Source organism: Mercurialis annua, linkage group LG6 (genome assembly GCF_937616625.2).
Source record: "Mercurialis annua linkage group LG6, ddMerAnnu1.2, whole genome shotgun sequence".
NCBI classification, from domain to species: Eukaryota; Viridiplantae; Streptophyta; class Magnoliopsida; order Malpighiales; family Euphorbiaceae; genus Mercurialis; species Mercurialis annua.
Genome location: NC_065575.1, coordinates 3,610,953 through 3,631,417, shown reverse-complemented (window position 1 = coordinate 3,631,417; position 20,465 = coordinate 3,610,953). Strand labels below are relative to the sequence as shown.

General features: G+C 29.7%; 1 protein-coding gene across 1 annotated transcript; it reads right to left on the bottom strand.

The window, feature by feature from the left end:
• Positions 1–18,607: 18,607 nt before the first annotated feature.
• LOC126687457 (uncharacterized) lies at positions 18,608–19,072 on the bottom strand. The gene has a single exon (XM_050382019.1). The coding sequence runs from the start codon at positions 19,070–19,072 to the stop codon at positions 18,608–18,610; it is 465 nt and encodes a 154-aa protein (XP_050237976.1).
• Between the last annotated feature and the right edge of the window lie 1,393 nt (positions 19,073–20,465).

Genomic DNA, 20,465 nt, shown 5'->3' with positions numbered 1-20,465 from the left:
CCACTTAACTATACAAAAAGGATGAAACCGATGCATGCAATCCATAGCTTTCGTACGTTCACCATTCTCCATCTCCTCCAAGCAAATACTACACACCTCTTCATCAACACTTACCACAGTTTTGAGTTCATTAAGCATATGTAACAGCCTTATCCATTCCATGTTATAAAAATAGTTTACCGCCTTTTCAACATCTTCGGTTCTCCGATTTGTATCCTTAACTAACCAACTTATGAGCGCCTTTTTTCGTTCGTTTATAGTATTCACTTGAAGCCACATCTCGTCCATTTTGAATTTTCCGTTGTTGATTTGTTCAATATTCTGCACATTAAGCATGGCGATCTCATTGATTTCGGCCCATCCAGTTTTTGGTATATAATCCATATATATATACTGCCAATGTTCTTGGATTTGCGTACAACGAAAAAAAACCGGAAAAGAAAAGGAATTTATATTCCAGCTAGGGTTTGTGCTTATACTCTGATCGGATCGGAGGAGACACAATAATATGTGCGAGTGTTTGTGTTTTGTGTGTGTATATATAATATATAGTTTTCGAGTCCAAATGCAAAAAGGAAAATATTTTCCATCCATGTACATATAGGACGAGGATATCAAGATGATTTAAAGTAATTTTCTATTATTTACTGAAAGACAACCAACCTTGTAATACTAGATTAAAAATAAAATAGATAATAATATTTGAATCTAGTGCCACAATGAATATATTTTCCACGTCCAAATAGGACAGAAAATAGCGTGGATTGATAATTTAAATTAGTTTTTTTTTTATTTAGAAAAATAAACAAGGTTGATTGAAATTAATGAATAGTCTATTTCTTTTTGGGATTTTTAACCTAGATATTAATTTGGTTTATAAAAATACGATGCTTATAGTTTTCAATTGCAAAAGATGATACGTGCGTTCTATTTTTTCTTTTTAACCTATGTACTTTGATACAGATGAGCAATCTGTGCAGTTTCTCATTAGAAAAAAAAAATCAAAGTGTAAACCTTTTTGTTTATGTCGTTGGCAAATTAATGAAACAATGGTTAATTGAGATTTGCAACTACGATTTCTTACTTTTGATTATTTGCTCAAGTAATTACAATCATTTTGCTCATGTAATTTGGTGTGCTTGTTATGAAAGATAATATTCTATTCTTTTTCTAAGCGAGAATCTATTCATGAAAATTAAAATTATAAAAAACAAAAATTATATATTAATAAAAGATAAATATATGATCTTTTAAATTTTGAGACTAAACAGTAAGTAACAACCGAAAAATATAAGAAATAAAATTAATTGAAAAAAAATAATCTAGACATGAAATTCTTAAAATTAACTCAACGATGAACAAACTTCCGTGGAACAGAATATTTCGATTTTTTTCCCAATTTGACAGTCGATCCTCTCGTTTCGTTGAAATCTAGTAATATTTTCCGATTTTATCTTTAATAAAATTCTAAAAAATTAGATCTATAACCTCCCAATTCTTTTAGATCTATAAAAATTTGAATATAAAATCCGAACAAACACTAAAGATTTTTAAGAGATCTAAAAATTGAATCAAAATAAATATACATATAAGTTTTATTCAAATATGATAAGAAACCAAATCAAAAAAAAGACTTTCTAAAAATGATTTAAAGAGTAGAGCTATAATAAGTATTAATATGGACGGAAAACAAAATTTTAAAAAAAAGAAAGATTCATTTATTTTTTATTTTTTTTAGTTAGCAGGACTTCGCCTGACTAATCCGGATTCGATATGCGTCACGTACTATTACCCATAGCATTTACTTCTTCTTATTCCATGCATAGCATTTATTATATGCATTTGCCTTACCATCAAACCAACAAGGTCCAGTTTCTTTCACCAACCACCGACACGTGTCACACCTCCAAGCATCTCTACCACTGTCATAAATATCAAACCACTGATCTTGACCGAGGCTAGCTTCATGCCACGACATCAGACAAAAAAACAAAGTGTTCCTCAGAAAATTAGGTCGGAACCCAAACTCAAAGTTTTTTCCACGAGCTAAAAATTTCTTACCCAAATCATCATCTTTAGATTTGCACCAAACAGTCAGATCTGGATGAAATTCTAATCCATTGGTTATTATTACTCGAGCTTTGTCTTTAACAAAGGCGTTGCATGCAGTGGATAACAACGTAAATATTGTTAACAAAAAATATAGTTTATTGAAAGAATTTGTCATGATTTGTATAATATTTTTCTTTTTTGTGTATGATAAATTTTATGAGATGAGTTTGTAAATTGTTGTTTTGTTTGAGCTTTTTATAGATGAATAAAACAATTTTAGATGAATGATTGTGATTTATTTTTGTTTTTTCATTTAGTAAGAATCACACATATTATTCACTATTAATGGTTAGAGGTAAGATTACATTTTAAAGATTATACTAATTCATTGGTTTATGTACTGTTGTAATTTATGCTGAATTTGGTGTTAACTAGCAGCCTTCCATTTTTATTTGAAGCTGAACACTTAAAATTTTTGTCTTATATATTTTTTTTTTATGTTTTGAATAGAAAAAATATTTTTAACCTTTTATATACTTTTTTTTTCTGTTTTAGTAATTTATACCATTTTTAAAAATTGACAGTAATTGATGGATCTAAAAATAGGTGGATTATTCCTTTAATTCAGTGATGGACCTTGACTCCTATGTATATTCCGATGTCAAAGCCAGAAAAGATAAAGGGTAAAAGTAGTGAACAAAAATAAATGTAAGTGTGTAAAAATGTGAAGTGAGATTGTTACCTCTTTTTATAGGCTAATAATCTGCCACAGCCCCTGATTTTTGAGGTATCTTACAACAAACCCCTTAATTTTTAAAAACGATTAGTAAACTCCCTAATATTTGTGGAGGCGCTCGCTACACTCTCATAGGACGAAAATACCTCTGGCGCCGTTTTTTTTGGTCAACTGACATTCTAAAAAAAAATTGACAGCGCCACATCAGTTTGAACATTTTAAGGTATTTTGCTGACTTGCACTGTCAGTTTTTTTATTTATTTAAAAAATGATAGTTGACTGAAAATGACGGCCAAGGGATATTTTGGTCATATTTAGAGATTATGGGGTTTAGCGAGCGCTGCCGTAAAAATTAAGAGGTTTATTTATCGTATTTAAATATCAGGAGATTTATTGTAAGTTATACTAAAAGGCAGGGCAGTGGCAGATTATTAGCCCTTTTTATAGACTGTTAGGTGTGGTTCCATTTCTTTTACCGATGTAGGATTTGTAGCATTTCATCATCAATCTTCCTTGAGGTATATGTGTCAACCGAATATTTATGTGCGGGGTCTGGCACAATTATGTTCTATTGAGTAGGAATAATTATCGGATACAACCGCTGCGCCATGTCATTCGTATAACAAACCAATCATGCGCTAGTCATGTGAAAAAATTAATGATAAAAGAAAAGTAATAATTAAAAGATTTTCTATCGCAAATCGTCATTGCTTGTTATAAAAATGACGTGGCGCAACGGTTACGAAGGATAAACACTCAGTAGGTAGGTCCCTTCCTTTTACTAATATTCTAAATTTAGGAATAGTTTTTCTATTTTCTTAAGTTTAGAGGTCACCTAAAAAGTTCAGAGAGGTCATTGCTCTTATACGCTGCTCGTTTTTTTTGTCTGATTTTTCTAGAAACAAACCACTTTCTACAAAAAGAAAAGAATCTTTATTTAAAAATGATTCCTAATAACATAAATAACACTTTCTAAATAGTAATTAATTATCAAAAATAGGAATTCTCGATTTTAGCTAGTAAATAAGAATTGCTATGTTATAGTAGTTGTTTATAACGGTTGTTCACAACATAGAGTTTGCACTCATTACTACCAATTTCTAAATAAAGTTTGAGATGCTAATTTACTAATTCAATTGGAATTATTATGCTTCCTGTCAAGATGTAATCTCAACAATATTCTCTTGAAAAGTTAGAAATATTATCTTTTATCAAGTTAATGATAACAAATATATTTTTAAAAGAATTGGACAGTCTCCGTTGTCAATTTTATAAGTTGAATACTTAGAAGAAATATATAGAATAGCGTCAGAAGAAAGAGAACTAACAGCATAATCTTTATCATCCCTATAATTTACACTTCTCCCGCCTCGTCAAGCATTTTAAAAATTTGAGGGAAAAAAGAGGAATAAACGGTAAAGTTAAAAAAATTTCAAAAAAAAGTGGATCAAAACTACAAAGATGATTGGGGAAAAAAACACGAAGGACACAGTAAAATAAAAAAAATAGATAAAATTACAAAAACAACAAATGATAGCTGAATATTAAATACGAAGGATCGAATGAGAGATAGGGAGCAACCCAAACACGAGGAATCTTGAGAACAAAGGGGTAAACAAGTAAACTCTCAGTTTCAAAGTTTGAGAGCTCAATATGGAAGAAATGAAAATGAAGAAGATGAAGTGAAGAAAATGATGGTATCGTGCATTTGCCTTACCATAAAACCCGCAAGTGATGGTATCGTGCAAGTAATATAATCTAAAAGTAGTGACATCGATCCCATAAAGATAATGGACTTAATAGAGAAATTTCGTTTATTACTTCGATCGTTTAGCAATAAAGATGTGAATATTGTTGTGACTAAAATTAAACAACTCATGGAATCAACTAGCAATTAAAATTCAAAATTAAATAGAAGCAACAAGTTCAAACTAAACAATAATTTAAGATTTAAAAATAATAAGCTCACAAGGTTCAAGAGTTGACAATTCTGAATAAAATTTAAAATCAAAATTAATAAGTTATTAAGATGATTTTATCAAGGATCAAGCTAGTCTAAAGCACCAATGCCCTCAAGTCTCAAATCTTTCTTAAGAATGATAAAATCACAACCTAACTAATTAAAACGATAAACAATTCGCTCTCGCGATATTAAAAACCAATTAACTAATCAACTTTCGATAATGAAACAAACTCAAAGATTATCCAAATTACAACCCGCTCTCACTTTATTTTTCTTTAAGTTTTCAATTACCTAGGTCTATTTAACTAACAATTTCTCAGTTAACTAATTAAACACCAAATCATGAATTAAACGATCAAATTAATTCAAGCATAAAGAATAATAATCGAAAAAATAATAAACCACCAATTTAATCCACAACTAATCAATTATAAATTAAACGTTCATGTTAACCCTCGAACAAAGAGGTTTAGCTAATCATAATTAAATCAACAATCAAGAGATGAGAAGAAGAATCAAACATAATTAAAATGGTGTTCCTTCTTTGACTGTGCTTTTCCTGTGTCTTTATCCTGTTTCTTGCTTTTCGGTGGCGCATCCTCCTTTTCTTTTTCCCTTCGTTCCTCTCTTTTAAAATTGAGCACGCTTCGAGCGTCGTCTTGATTTTTGCCGTTTCTGGACACTTCTCTCGTATTTTCTTCTTTAGAGTCGTCTCTTCTATGCTCATGGTTCTCTAGGCTTTCTTCCTCTTCGTTTCTCTTCTCGTTTCTCCCTTCGTTTCTGCCTTCGCTTCTCCTTTCGCTTCTTTGTTCGTTCCTTTCTCTGGTTGGCCCTTGGTGGCCTGGTCTGCGTTTTATGTTCTACCTCTTCGTCTAGCTGAAGTTGGGCTGAAGTTTTTCCTTATGATCTTCATTGTTTCGTCGTAGTTGTTGTTTGTTCTCTTGGCTTCGTTGGCCAATCTGTCCAAGTTCGTCTGGACAGATTCCAGCACTTTCTTCAGGATTTCGTTGTAGATGTCTTGTGCTGCCATATGTCTGGCGTTTGTTCTCCATCAGCTCCTAAATTGAAAGCAATTGAATTGCTTCCTCTGATTGGGTTGGTCTAGTACTGGAGAGCGAAGAAGGAGGTTCCTCAGGTATTACTCTTTGCGACAGAGCCATGAATTCCATCCTCAATAACGTTAATTATCTCCGGTGTGTTTTGATGGGTTTTGGGGTTCATCGGTTGTTTGTCTTTCAGGTTCATTCTGTCAGAAGTCATCTTCTTCAATAGTATTTATTTGAGTTTAGAAAAACTCCTTCGATTTGAAGTTTGTTGAGCTCTTCCCACATACGACGCCAATTGATAGAGTCTGCCTTCTGATTCGGTGAATTGAATCTGCAAAACAGGGTGGAAGCTAACCGGACGGTGGTTGTCCGATTAACTCTCCGATGCTAAAGTCAGTTTAGAGCTTTGAGCAGCGTTTCAGTATATGAATGTAGTTGTGTGTTTAGGCATACCTCAAACTCCTTTAATAGTAGATGATAGTATACCTTGTACAGTTGTAGTAGAAAGGTGAATTCTACTTTGTAGGGTTTGACCCTGATTAGGAGTGATATTCCTTATTCAGACATGAGTCCTATTTAGAAACATCTTCCTAAATAGTCTCGTATTCCTAAATTAGAGGTTATCTTCCTAAATTGGAATTTGTATCCTTATAGGTAAGATACTCGAGATTATTGAGTAGATCTGGTAATAGGTCTGAATCCCAGGGTTAACGCGCTTTGTCCGAGTCCTTAGAGATTTGGTATTATTTCTGTCGGATGTTGTTTCAGTAGAGGCGGATCCTATGGATTCGGCCACCTGTTTCATATGTTTTGGCCCTTCGGACGGGAGTCCGGTATCATCTGAGAATGAATCTCATGCGACTCGGCTCCATTTTAGTTAAAATAGGATTCGGTATCTATCAATACTTATCTAAAGAGGCCATAAATTTAAGCTTGCTCGTATTGAGTTTTGAATATGGGCCTGATTAAGGCCGGTGCAAACACATGTATATAATGGAAAAGATACAATTAAGTTCATTGATGAGAATTGTTTTTTTCTTTGATCCTCTTTTTCTCTTCTCTTCTTTGAACTGTGATATTCTTGGCTTGATTACAAATTCTATTGCTAATCCATAGGTAAAATAGTGACTGACACATCTGTCGCTTAATATTTCTGCAATTGCAGATTTAGCGACGGATTACGTGTACATTGCTAAAATCCGTCGAAAATAGCCTGTTATCAGTAACGTTTACTGTTTTGATGTAATTGATATAATTTTGATATATTCATTACTTCCAACAAATTATTTGAATTAGTAGACATTTTACCTTGTTTTATTATAGGTTAATTCCAAAATAATATCATCAACTGTAATGTGTTTTGTAATTTTGATACAAATTAATTTTGCTAATATATAATTTTTAAAAAAAATTTAGAATATGGAAATACTTTTCAATTAAAATATTGACATGTTCAATAAAACATTGATACAATATTATATCTTATAGCGTCTACTTTTTCATTTATTAAAATATTGTTCCGTGTTTCAAACTGCAAACAAATATGAACAATTATAAAATAAAAGGAATGCTATTTTTTAAATCCAAATATTTGTATATTTTATTAATGATGACCAATTTTTTTAATTATTATAATTATGTCTTATTCAAAAGTTTCTTTTTTTTTGCAGTTGGGACCAAAAATTTGAGTTTCTTTTTTTTATATACAAACTCTTGCGTTTATCAATTATGACCAAATTTTAAAAAATGATCTAACTTTTAAAATGTGTTAATATGAACGTTTGGTCGCAATTAATAAAAAAATATAAAAATTTGGATTTAAAAAAAAAGTTTTAGTTATAATTGCATAAAATATTTTTCAATTGGATATAATTATAAAAAGAAAAAAAATAGTAGTGTTTGATAAAAAATACAAAAATTTGGATTTAAAAAATAATTAGACTTAAAATAAATAATGAACTTTATTAATTTTAATATGAATTTTTAATTTTGACAATTTAAAACAAATATTATTTCCTTTTTTTATTTGAAATATTGGGGCACATTTTGATTAAAAATATTAATGTAGACATCAAAATAATTGTTTAATATATATTCTAGCGTCTATATTGCCGCGTTTATCAAGATATTGTTTAGTGTTTCAAATTATAAAAACTTGATAGATTGTATTATAAATTATTAAAATAAAAAATTCATATTAAATTTACATAACATGCTAAAGTTAATATATTATTCTTAGAAAATAATCTTTTATTCTATTATAAATTAAATCTTGCAGAAATATGACAGCATGACTAGTATATGTTAATAAATTCAAGGAACAGTAACATTACAATGCATCTTATGCAACAAATATATTTTTGCTGAGTTGTTAAAATTACACTTGCAGAAATTTTAGGCATAATATCTTTTTTTTTTATAAATGAAAAATATAATAGCGCATCGACAGAGAGTGAAAGGCAAAAAATAAAACATTCGATTACATCGTTACCATTCTATAAGAAACCTGGTTTATGATGATTGTAATAATCACTCCCTTATTAATATTAAAAAAATCAAATACGTGAAGTCCGTTAATTCTTACTTGAAAACTCTCCTATTCCGGACCTTCCAAATCTCCCAAACACAGAATAATCAAAAGGTAAAAAAGTAACATTTTAGGGTGCAGGATATTCTAAACAATTTTTTTAAAATATTTTAAGTTTAGACTATTTATATTTTTAGCTTTATAAATTAGCCATTTATCCAATTTAATGACCTTTTTATAAAAAATAAAACATCTTTTTATCTTAAAAAAATCAATTCTAACCACGTTGAACTTTTTTCTTTGAAAAATATTTACCAAAATTAGAATAAAATTGTCGAGATTAAAAAGTTTTTTTAAAAATAAAAAGAATTCGAAGAAATATAAAGTCGGCCAAAATTTAAATATTTTATCAAAAACAAGTTAAAGTTGACGATTTTAAAAGTCGTTTCAAATCAACCGCACCCTACAAAAATTTGACTTTCACAAATGATAAAATTTATTACCTTAAAATGAATAAAATAAATATAAATATAAATAAATATAAATCAATGAAATCGAAAAAGAAACTCCATTTAGTTCTTCTTGTTCCAAGCATAGCATGTATTATATGCATTTGCCTTACCATCAAACCAACAAGGCCCATTCTCTTTTACCAACCAGCGACACGTGTTACACTTCCTAGTGTCTCTATCACTTTTATAAATATCAAACCACTGATCTTGACCCACGTCATTCTCATGCCACGACATCTTACAAAAATACAGAGTATTTCTAAAAATACTGGGATGGAACCTAAATTGAAAAATTTCTCCACGCTTTAATACCTTTTTACCAAAATCATGATCTCCAGATTTGCACCACAGAGTCAGAGTGGGATGAAATTCTAATCCATTGGTTATGATTACATGGGCATTGTCTCTAGAGAAGGCATCGCATGCAGAGGATAACAGTATAAATGTTAACAAAAAATATACTAGTTTATTATTGAAAGAACTCATCATGATTTGTATAATAGTACTTTTTATGAGATGGGTTTGTAAATTTTTGTTTTGTTTGAGTTTTTATAGATGGATAAAACAGTTTTAAATGAATGATTGTGATTTGTCCATGTTATTTTTGTTTTTTCATTTACTAAGAATCGCACATGTTACCTAGAGAAATGCTAAATCAAACCAATGAAATTCTAATCCAAAGTGCTAAATAACACTAATTTGACTTTTTCAACCAAAATCATTAATAATAGTGACTTCCTTACAAACATTCAATTCTTTACAAATATTAATTTTATTTCTTCCCATAATAACTTAATTCACACATTATGTGGTTGTGTATAATTTTTTTAATTATATTACTTTTATTATCTCATATATAAATTTTGATTAAAGATATAAAAATATACTCCCTCCATCCCATAAAGATAGACGAAATTTTTATTTTGGACGTCCTAAAATATAAATCAAATTTCTATTTTAATTTGATTAATTAAGTTGAAATATCAAATTTACCCTTCATTAATTCAAACACTTATAATATATTTTCTTAATCATCATTAGATTCAATACAAAAATTAATAACAAATTTAATTTTTTAAAATTTTATATATAATAATTTACCAAAAAAAAATATTTATAATTTCAAAAAACAACCGGTGCTTTCAAAGTATATAATTAAGACTATTTGAAATATTTAGATAGTTAAATTAAGGGTATGATAGTAAGTCAATTAAAAGAAACTAATTTAATTTCTATTTTTTAATTCTCGCGCAAATCTATTTTGGGTTATATTTGTGGGACGGGGGAGTACATTTATCTATTTCACAGAAACTTTTATGTTATCTGCAGTATCTATAATAAAAATTATTAAGTATAAATGTAATTTTAAAGGTTTTAAATTTAGAAATTAAAGATTCTAAATTTAGAATTGAGGATTTAACATTTAGGATTTATAAATTAAAATTTAGGGCTTAGAATTTTTTTTGATGAATGAGCTTAGATTTTAATGTTTAGTGTTTAGATTTATAGTTTAGTATTTAAAGTATAGAATTTAAAATTTAGTGTTTAGAATTTTGATTGAATAAAAAAAATTAAATTAAAATAGACGTTTATAATTGAGTAAAAGATAAGAAGATGACAAAGTATGTATATTTATGAAATTTTTTTAGGTAGATCGAATCTATCACGTCATTCGTAGACTAAAACAATTACGTTATAACACCTCATTAAAATGATGGTAAAATCGTAATATCATCTATAAATCTTACACATCTATTATATATTAATTTATTATAATTTTACCATAAGTTTAATTAGGTATTATAATGTGATTGATTTAGTTTACGGGATTATATAATAGACTCGGTTTATCTAAATATTTTTCATACATTCATTGTTATGAATGTTACTGCTATTAATAAGACAAATCTCTATTCACTATTTATGGTTAGAGATTTCATTAGAATTTTAAAGATAATAATTTATTGTTGTATGTACTGATGTAATTTATGCTAAATTTAGTATTAGCTAACAGCCTTTTCCATTCATTTGAAGCTAAAGTGCTAAACAATTAAAATTTTGTCTTATATTTTCGTTTTGCTTCACGCTATAGTAGACTTTATGAGTAGAAAAATTGATACATTTTCAACTTTTTTATATATTTTTTATTTGGAATAATCCATTTTCAAATCCCTAAATTATACTTGTTTTGTTAATTATCTGGTTCTTATTTTTTTTTGTCGTCCTTATTTGGTCCTTCTTTAACTATTAGTGACTCTTATCCTTTTCTCACTGATATAGGCTCTGAGATCAAATAATTATACAACACAACGGTTGCGTCACATCATTCGTGCACTAAATTAATGAGGCGTTAGCCATGTGCAAATGTTTAATGATAAAAAATAGACAATACATAGAGATTCCCTATCGCAAATGATTATTAGCTTGTTGTAAAAATGGCACATCCGTTGTGTGAGATAAACACTCTCTGAGATCTGCTTCTTTTGCTTTTGTGGTGTCTGCTCTTTCTGCGTCTCTCCCGCCTTTTTATTTTCAGATTCTCTCTCGATGTCAAGCAAATGATCCTGAAAGTCGTTTACGCTTTTTACCACCGTCACATGGTAGAGGGGTGGGAGCTGGTCTCCTAGAAATGCATATGGAGGGACATACCTCGTTCGTAGTGGAAGTGACCGCCGCTCCTGTTTCTAAAGACGGGAACAGAATTGGACGGGTTGGCCTCTGATTTGATATCAAGCTTGTTCCTCCGATTTTTGATTATTTATGCCAAATTATACTTTATATCATATATTCTTTTTAGCTATTTTTGAACCGAAATGTTTTCTTGCAAGCATGTCGGCCATGTCACGTCATTGCAAACACACTAAATAGATCATAGGGAAACACTCTAACCCGACCAAACCACATGATGATTCCACGCACCAAAATCAAATCCGATCTTTAAATTAATTAAATAAATAATTATACTATTTATAAAAAATTTATATATTTAAAAATAATTAATCTTTTCTAATCCTAATTGACACTAATTAAAACTACTTTAAAATCTTAATAAAATTAATTGAACCTAAATCTAAGCCTAATAAAATGGTTTCATAATATATTTGATAGATATATAATTAAGGTAAATTTTATAAAAAAAAAATAAATAGATCAAAAGCCGTTATATTCATCTCGAGAAATAAATTTATCCCTAAATTTTGGCCACCGCGATCCTCCGACCCTACCACGGCCCTCAAAAGTAGTTGTTCGTCAGCCCGATGAACAACCACGAGGCTGTTAGTGGAGGCAAATATTACAAAATACTGTCTCATTAATGCTTGTTCAGAAGCCTGAATATGAGAGGATGCTGGAATTATTATGGAGTCATTGTACTTTACTTGTTTTATTTCTGTAACTAAACTATCATTTAATCTGAAAAAGATTTTCTATCACTTAAAAAATGTCCAGTAAATTTTTAATTAATTATATGTATAAATATAAGGGATTGATATAAAGTATAATCTGGCATAGATAATCAAAAATTGAATCCTATATAAACCCATAATTTGTCGGAAAATTACTAATAAACCTTTCGACGTCATTAAAATTGTAATTCAATAACCGAATTGAAAAGAATTAACGTACAATCAACTATTTACAATAAGTGCATGTATGATTAACTCTCGGAATCAATTATAGCCCCGTAAATTCTCTGCCAATACACGAAGATGATAAATTTATAAACAAGTACCCCAATCAATATACTCTATTGAATTAATTAAATTCAATAACAAAGTCAACATAACATCCAAAATCATACACAAATTTTGTAAAATAACAAATCATGAAATACATAATCTTCTATTAAAACCAAGAAATTAAACAGATCCTGCCGTTAGAACTGTTGAAACAAACACGAAATAATTATATTATGATTAGGGTTTTCAAGATTTATGCTGGTGTCTGCATAAAAGGCAAGTAATCTTGTTCCTCGTAAGCCACTGTGCAATACAAGAACGATGAAACATATGCATGCAATCCATAGCTTTAGTTTCGTCAAATTCCTTCGTCTCCTCCAAACAAACGCCACAAATCTCGCTGTCGCCGTCAACCACAACAATACTCTTCAATCCTTTAAGCACATGATCATCCCTCGCCATTTTTTTCGTAACTAACTTCTTGAACGTCACTCTACGGCACATTCAGCCTCCTTAAGTCTCTGATTTGTATCTCTAGCTAGCGATCTCGACACCTCGTCTTTTCTTCTTTTTACCGCTTCGTATTGTTTAACCACGTCGAAAATTATACTTCCGTCGGCCACGTTCTGTAGTAACTCCGCATGCATCGTAGCAATCTGATTGAGCTCTCGCATTACTGATCTGATATGTGACGTTATAGCCGCATCCATTATTGACCGGTTTTTGGCTTAAGGCGCAAGAAAAGAAAGTAGACTAATGTTTTAGGTTTAGGGTTTATGAAAAGAAAGAAGATTGAAAGTTTTTGAGACTGTGTTGTGTTTTCGGGTTTCATCTTGGTTCTCCATAAAGAATAAACCCATTTGCATTCCAATGTCCCATGTTTTCTTTGCTTCAGAGGAAATAACAGAAATATGGGAAGTCTCGTTACCCTTGCTCTGATTATTTATGATGCTATCTGACTGCAAAACTGAAGCAGAATGGACTGATTGCTGAGTAGGAGAAGGAGTAGTCAATCTGTTCTTTTTGCGTTTTGTGATAAAGAATGAGTCTGGGTCTGGAAAAGTTGCTTTCGAGTTAATGGAATTAATTGGAGTATCATCCGAAGAATGAGCATGTGTTGAAGATGTGTCCTTAGAGCGCAAAATCTGATTCTGATTTGAAAAGGAATTCGCAGGTCCTTTCTGGGAGGAAGCAGAATTATCCTGTTGAACATCCTCCTTGTCGGCATAAACATCTTTACTTTCAGATAAAGAACTTGAATCCTCATTAGTAATGTCCATAATAACTGGAATGTCAGATTCCTGTGCATGGATGCAGAATTCCTTGCCATCTATAATAACATGTAAGTCACAATCAATTCTAAGTTTCTCTGTGGAAATAAGGACTGGTCCAGAATCCATCCTTTCCTTATTTAGCACCCATGGTGAAACAGTAATTGAACTTCCCAAACTATCACCCACTAGTAAGAAAAAATCTTCATCCCATGCTTTAATAGGACTTCCTGAGATTGTGATCCAAACAAAACGCTCTTCAGATGAGAATTGTCCATCCCATGGCTTAAGATTAGAGAAGAAACCAGATAAAGAATTGAAAATTCGTTCAAATTGAACCCTATCATCCTCAGAAAAGAAATTGATTAAGACAAATACTCCTCCAAGCAATGAGAAAGACTCATACACAATTCCTCGGTTTTGAAGAAACCCTTTGACATTCAGAAGGTCAGGCATCCTTCTAATAGTAACTATAACTGCAGTTGTTGAATGGTCTAAGAGGGACTTGAAGACAATTGGTTTAGGATCAACCACCTGAGCATATGAATGGGAATCTCTAATTGAACGAATAACAGGTTTCCTTGCAACAACAATTCTATCCTTCTTTAACTGCATGGGAACTGGCTTTGGTTTCGTAAACCTAGAAATAAAGGCACGCAAAACATACGATCCAATATTGATCCTATTCAAACGATAAAGTGAATCACCCATCTGATCATAGTCGTCCAGATGGAGAAAACCAAATCTCATGTTCTTGATGTTCTTCTTACAAGCTATGGTTACCCTTCCCTTGACATTAAACTTCAAGAAAGCTCTTTGTAAGTCGGATTAAAACCAATGATCCGGAAAGTTTTCAAAGTAAATCACAGGGGGTGGTCCCGTGGTAGTCCCACCATGGAATCTTGAGTTGTTGCCGGCTGATTGCTGAGGAAGGCGTTGTGTGGCCATCTCCTTAAATTAATAGTATTACTATTTTTCATATAATAACTAATATCTCCAAAATTTTCAAAAAAAATAAAATAGAAAATAATATCTCCAAAATTCTTTTCCCCGGTTCATGTATTTACTCTATTATTATTAACTTAAAAGCTTGTTTTGTTAATAAAATTGCGGGAATACTCAATTGCTAAAACGGCTTAATTACTTAAAACCCACACACCTTGAACTTTTTTTCGTTTATACCCTGATCTAGGAAAAAGTTCATTTGCACCATATTTTGGGTTTTTATGTTTCACTTCTACCCTCGAGGTATTAAATTGACCTCTTTTCTTTTGAAATAAAGTGTATAATAGTCCTTCATTTTTAGCATATATTCTAATTACATGTTAATGTTATTAATTATACAAATATACCTTCTTCTTTAAAAAATTCAACTAATAATTATTATTTAATTTATATTAATTATCAATGATTTTTTAAAAATCAAAAACCGTAAAAAAATTAAAAATAATAATTTAATTCCGACCTACCACCGTACTCCAATTTAAAAACCCGCTACTAAATTCTAAAAAAATAATATATTTTTTTCGATTTTCAAGCTCCTCCTCCACGGAGGAGGAGGAGCTCTTTTGTCCATGGAAAGAGCTTGCAGCGAGCTCCTTGCTTCCATGGTGGAAGGAGCTCGCAGCGAGCTCCTTCCTTCCATGGAAGCAAGAAGCACGCTGCTCCTTCTAAGGAAGGAGCGAGCTGCTCCTTCCTTCCATGGAAGGAAGAGAGTGGAGGAGGAGTTCGAAAACCAGATTTTTTTAAAAATTATTTTACTAAAATTTAGTAGCGGGTTCTTAAATCGGAATACGGTGGTAGATCGGATTTAACAAGAAATATTTTATTTTTTTTATTTTATTAAAATTTAAAAAATTAATTAATTTTAGAATTGATTTGAACGTTTTTAAGCTGAAATACTTGTTTGTATTTTTTTTTAATAGAAAAAAGTATGAAATAATCCTTATATTTAATTGTTTTTAATAAATTATTATTATTATTTGAAAATTGGGATAGAGATGAAATATAAAAGCCCAAATTAGAGTGAAAATGAACTTTTTCCTACATTAGGGTATAAACAAAAAAAAAGTTTAAGGTGGGTGGTTTTTAAGTAATTAGACCCTTGTTAAAATTGTTTCCAGTTGGTCTTTAAATTGCTAAGATTTTAAATTTTAATGTTTTTCTTATTCTAAATTTGAAATTTTTTTAGAATCGTTGCTATCCAAATCAACTTCTATTCTAACTCTAATGCTTAAAAGAATTTTTTCAGAGAAATTCTATTATAACTCCAATACTAAAATAGATATAAACCAATTAATTCTATTCTAACTCTAATACTAAAATAGATATTATAATTTAAAATTAATTAATTAATTACCATAACATCTTCAATTAACTAATCAATTAGTAATAAATTTAAAAGGACTATTCAGTAAATTTGCATATCCCATCCTCCATCCATACTTTTATATATAGTATAGATAAATAAATTTGAATGAAAAATCATCAAACTTTTCTCTTTATCTTGATTGGAAAATTTCAACTGTTAATTATATTATATCACAAGGCATTATATATTACATTCCAAATTTGTTATGTTTTGGTTTTATAAATTCCATTGTAAAATTTCTATTTTTATGAATCATTGTATTTTCTTTATATGTAAGTTTTTCATGATATGTTTAAAATGGATATATGTGTTTACTATGACGAGATAATATTAATAGAAAAAACCTTAATTTAAACCCTAGTCTATAAATTCTATGAATTCAATCCCTATATAAATATAAAAATAAAATATTTAAAAAAATATAGTAATTAAATTTATCGGAATCAAATTTTAAAATAGAGAATGAAGTAAGCTCTTTAATTAAAATGTCTGTTATATAGAATCGAAATAGTGGTTACTAAATTAAGCAAACTATTATTTGTATCAAGCTAATATTATCTTCTTCAACTATTATTAGTGATATTCATTAAAAAGTATATTATTAGTGACTACTTGATGCAAAATAAACATAATCATCGATGGAATGGATAAATTAAGTACTACCATTTGCTAATTAAAGTAACTAGTTATTGCTTATATGAAGCCACAATTGACCTATATATAAAAACCTCAGAAGCTAATCTTATAAAATTAATTAAAAAGTAATAATGAAATCTTTCAAGAGCGAATATTTCGTGCTATTGATGTTCGCATTGCTAGTATCATCAAGCGATGCATTCTCATTCCGTCGGAAAAGGGTTAGGATGACAATAACTAACTCTGTAGAGGCTTTGAGTGGAAAAAAGGATATTATGCTTCATTGCAAATCGGGAGATAATGATTTTGGTGGAAAAAATTTAAAATTTAATACATCTTTTGTGTTTAGCTTTAGACCTAACGTTTTTGGAAGGACTAAATTTTCGTGTGGCTTTGGATGGAATAAACTTGATACATCGTTTGTGCATCCTCCAATAGATGTTTATGGTGGTGACAGAATTGGCCATCTCAAATGCAGAGATTGTTTTTGGCAAATTTACGAAACCAGTCTTTGCATGGCTAAAGGTGCTGACATTATTCCTTATTGTGTGTGGTAATTAAGGTAATCTATTTTCCTTCAATTATCATATTTCTCTATCTACATTATACGTTTAAAAACATTCAGTAATCGAGTTTTATATATATATATATACATATGTGTTTGATGTATGTGTCGAAAAATAATAATCTTTTAGTGTATAAATTATCTATATTTATTGCTAAACTATGCATATAATGTAAAATTGCTATGGATAAACTAATATTATTTGAAATGTTAAATTTAACGTTTTTATCTTTTTGGTTTTCTTTTGTCATATATACTCTCATAGATGTGCTAATTTATTGTTCAACATATATCCAAAACAACAAGTAGCAATCATGAATTATTAATGAAAAAAAAAAAGCATTATTACAATACTTATTTAGTGCAACTATTAATTCATCTATAAATTTAAAAGAATATTAAATTTTTATAATAAAGTGTTTTTTTATGAATAAAATAAAGTTATATTTATATTCTTTTTAAAAAAGAGTGATTGTTAATGTTTACGTTACTAATACGGAATGTGTTTATTTGAAAAGATGTTACTAATTCGTTCTAAAACAAGGAGATGTTGAATTTGGAGCGGTGTCACAATTTCATGACTTTATATCGTTGAAGGAATAACCTCGAGGCTGTTAGTGAAAGCAATTATTACAAAATATTGTCTCATTGATGCTTGTTCAGAAACCTGAATGAGAGGATGCTGGAATTATTATGGAGTCATTGTACTTTAATTGTTTTATTTCTGTAACTAAACTATCATTTAATCTGAAAAAGATTTTTTATCACTTAAAAGATGTCCAGTAGATTTTTAATTAATTATATATATACATATAAAGGATTGATATAAAGTATAATTTGGCATAGATAATCAAAAATCGATTGCTATAAACCCATAATTTGTTGGAAAATTACTAATAAACCTTTCGACGTCATTAAAATCGTAATTTAATAACCGAATTGAAAAGAATTAACGTATAATCAACTATTTACAATAAGTGCATGTATGATTAACTCTCGGAATAAATTATAGCCCCGTAAATTCTCTGCCAATACACGAAGATGATACATTTATAAACAAGTACCCCAATCAATGTATTCTATTGAATTAATTAAATTCAATAACAAAGTCAACAAAACATTCAAAATCATACACAATTTTTTTTTAAAAAATGAAATACATAATCTTCTACTAAAACCAAGAAAATAAACAGATCCCGCTGTTAGAACTGTCGAAACAAACATGAAATAATTATGTTACGATTAGGGTTTTCAAGATATATGCTGGTGTCTGCATAAAGGGCAAGTAATCTTGTTCCTCGTAAGCCACTGTGCAATACAAGAACGATGAAACATATGCATGCAATCCATAGCTTTAGTTTCGTCAAATTCCTTCATCTCCTCCAAACAAACGCCACAAATCTCGCCGTCGCCGTCAATCACAACAATACTCTTCAATCCTTTAAGCACAGGATCATCCCTCGCCATTTTTTTCGTAACTAGCTTCTTGAACGTCCACTCTACGGCACATTCAGCCTCCTTAAGTCTCTGATTTGTATCTCTAGCTAGCGATCTCGACACCTCGTCTTTTCTTCTTCTTACCGCTTCGTATTGTTTAACCACGTCGGAAATTATACTTCCGTCGGCCACGTTCTGTAGCAACTCCGCATGCATCGTAGCAATCTGATTGAGCTCTCGCATTACTGATCTGATACGTGACGCTATAGCCGCCTTCATTATCGACCGGTTTTTGGCTTAAGGCGCAAGAAAAGAAACTAGACTGATGTTTTAGGTTTAGGGTTTATAAAAAGAAACAAGACTGAAGTTTTAGGTTTAGGGTTCATGAAAAGAAACAAGAATGAAAGTTTTTGAGATTGTGTTGTGTTTTTGGGTTTTATATATATTTTTTGGGTCGGTTCTGTGTTGCTTTGATCGCAAGTCACTCCATAGGAGAATTTTTGATCCAACGGCTGTAGGCTATTATCCGTTTCATTAAAGGAAGATACAGTTGATCACTCTCTAGTCTTAATTTCTACTAATTCAGTTCATTTAAAATAAGGACCTCTACTTACAATATGACTTATTGGTCTTAAATAGAAAATAAAGTTAAAATAAGGAATTTTAAATTCGACTAGCATATATATGTATCATGAAAATTCTATTTAGCGAATGCATGTAAATATTTAAGTTTGACTAGCATATATGATATATATCATGAAGATTCTATTATTCAAATGAAATTTTTGATGTAGCAACTAGGGCTCTTCACTTTTTCGGTATAATTGAATTAGCCGACCGAACTAAATCAAAATTTTAATTTGGTTTAGCTTTTGAATAATTTAATTTGATTACGGTTTTTAATTTTAGATTTTTTGGTTAATTCGTTTCTTTTTCTTAAAAAAATTTTGTTAATTGAATTGACCGAGTTGGACAAATTATATATATATATATACACATTATATTACTTTTAAAACAAAGTAAGATATTTTTATATTTTTTTTAGAATATATACATTATGTTATTTTTTAAGCTTAATTAATGTCCTAAAAAACCTCGATTTTTTAACCCCTTTTCAATTTCACCTCGACGTTATCAATTCGTCAATTGTAAAATAATCAAAAAAATCTTTATAAATGACTTATGTGAATTTTTTTCATTTGAAAAAAATCAAAATGAATGACTTATTTGAATCCTTGTTTTCAATAAAAAAAAAGGTCAATTTAGTATTTATGGGTACAATTTAAAGTAAAAGTGTAAGTTTGGGTACAATTGATAATTAAGTTTGGGTACAATTGATAATTTTACAACTAACTCCTAAATCTTTGGTTTATTTGCTCCTTAGATTCCTCATGTTTTGCTTTCAATTAAACAACTAACTCCTAAATCTTTTTTTTTGTTCGTTTTCGCCCAATGATCACTTAACCGTTTTCTCTCTCGATTATTTATCTATTATTTATAACCAAATAATAATACTTCTCCGATACTTTATTAATTTGTATTTCGATAATTTTTTTAATTTATTCTTGGTTATAACATCTAAATTTCCAATCCGAGACATACAGTTCACTTTATCTATTTTTGTCGTTCATTCCTTTTAATACCATTATTTCTCGTTTTGACTAATGCCAAT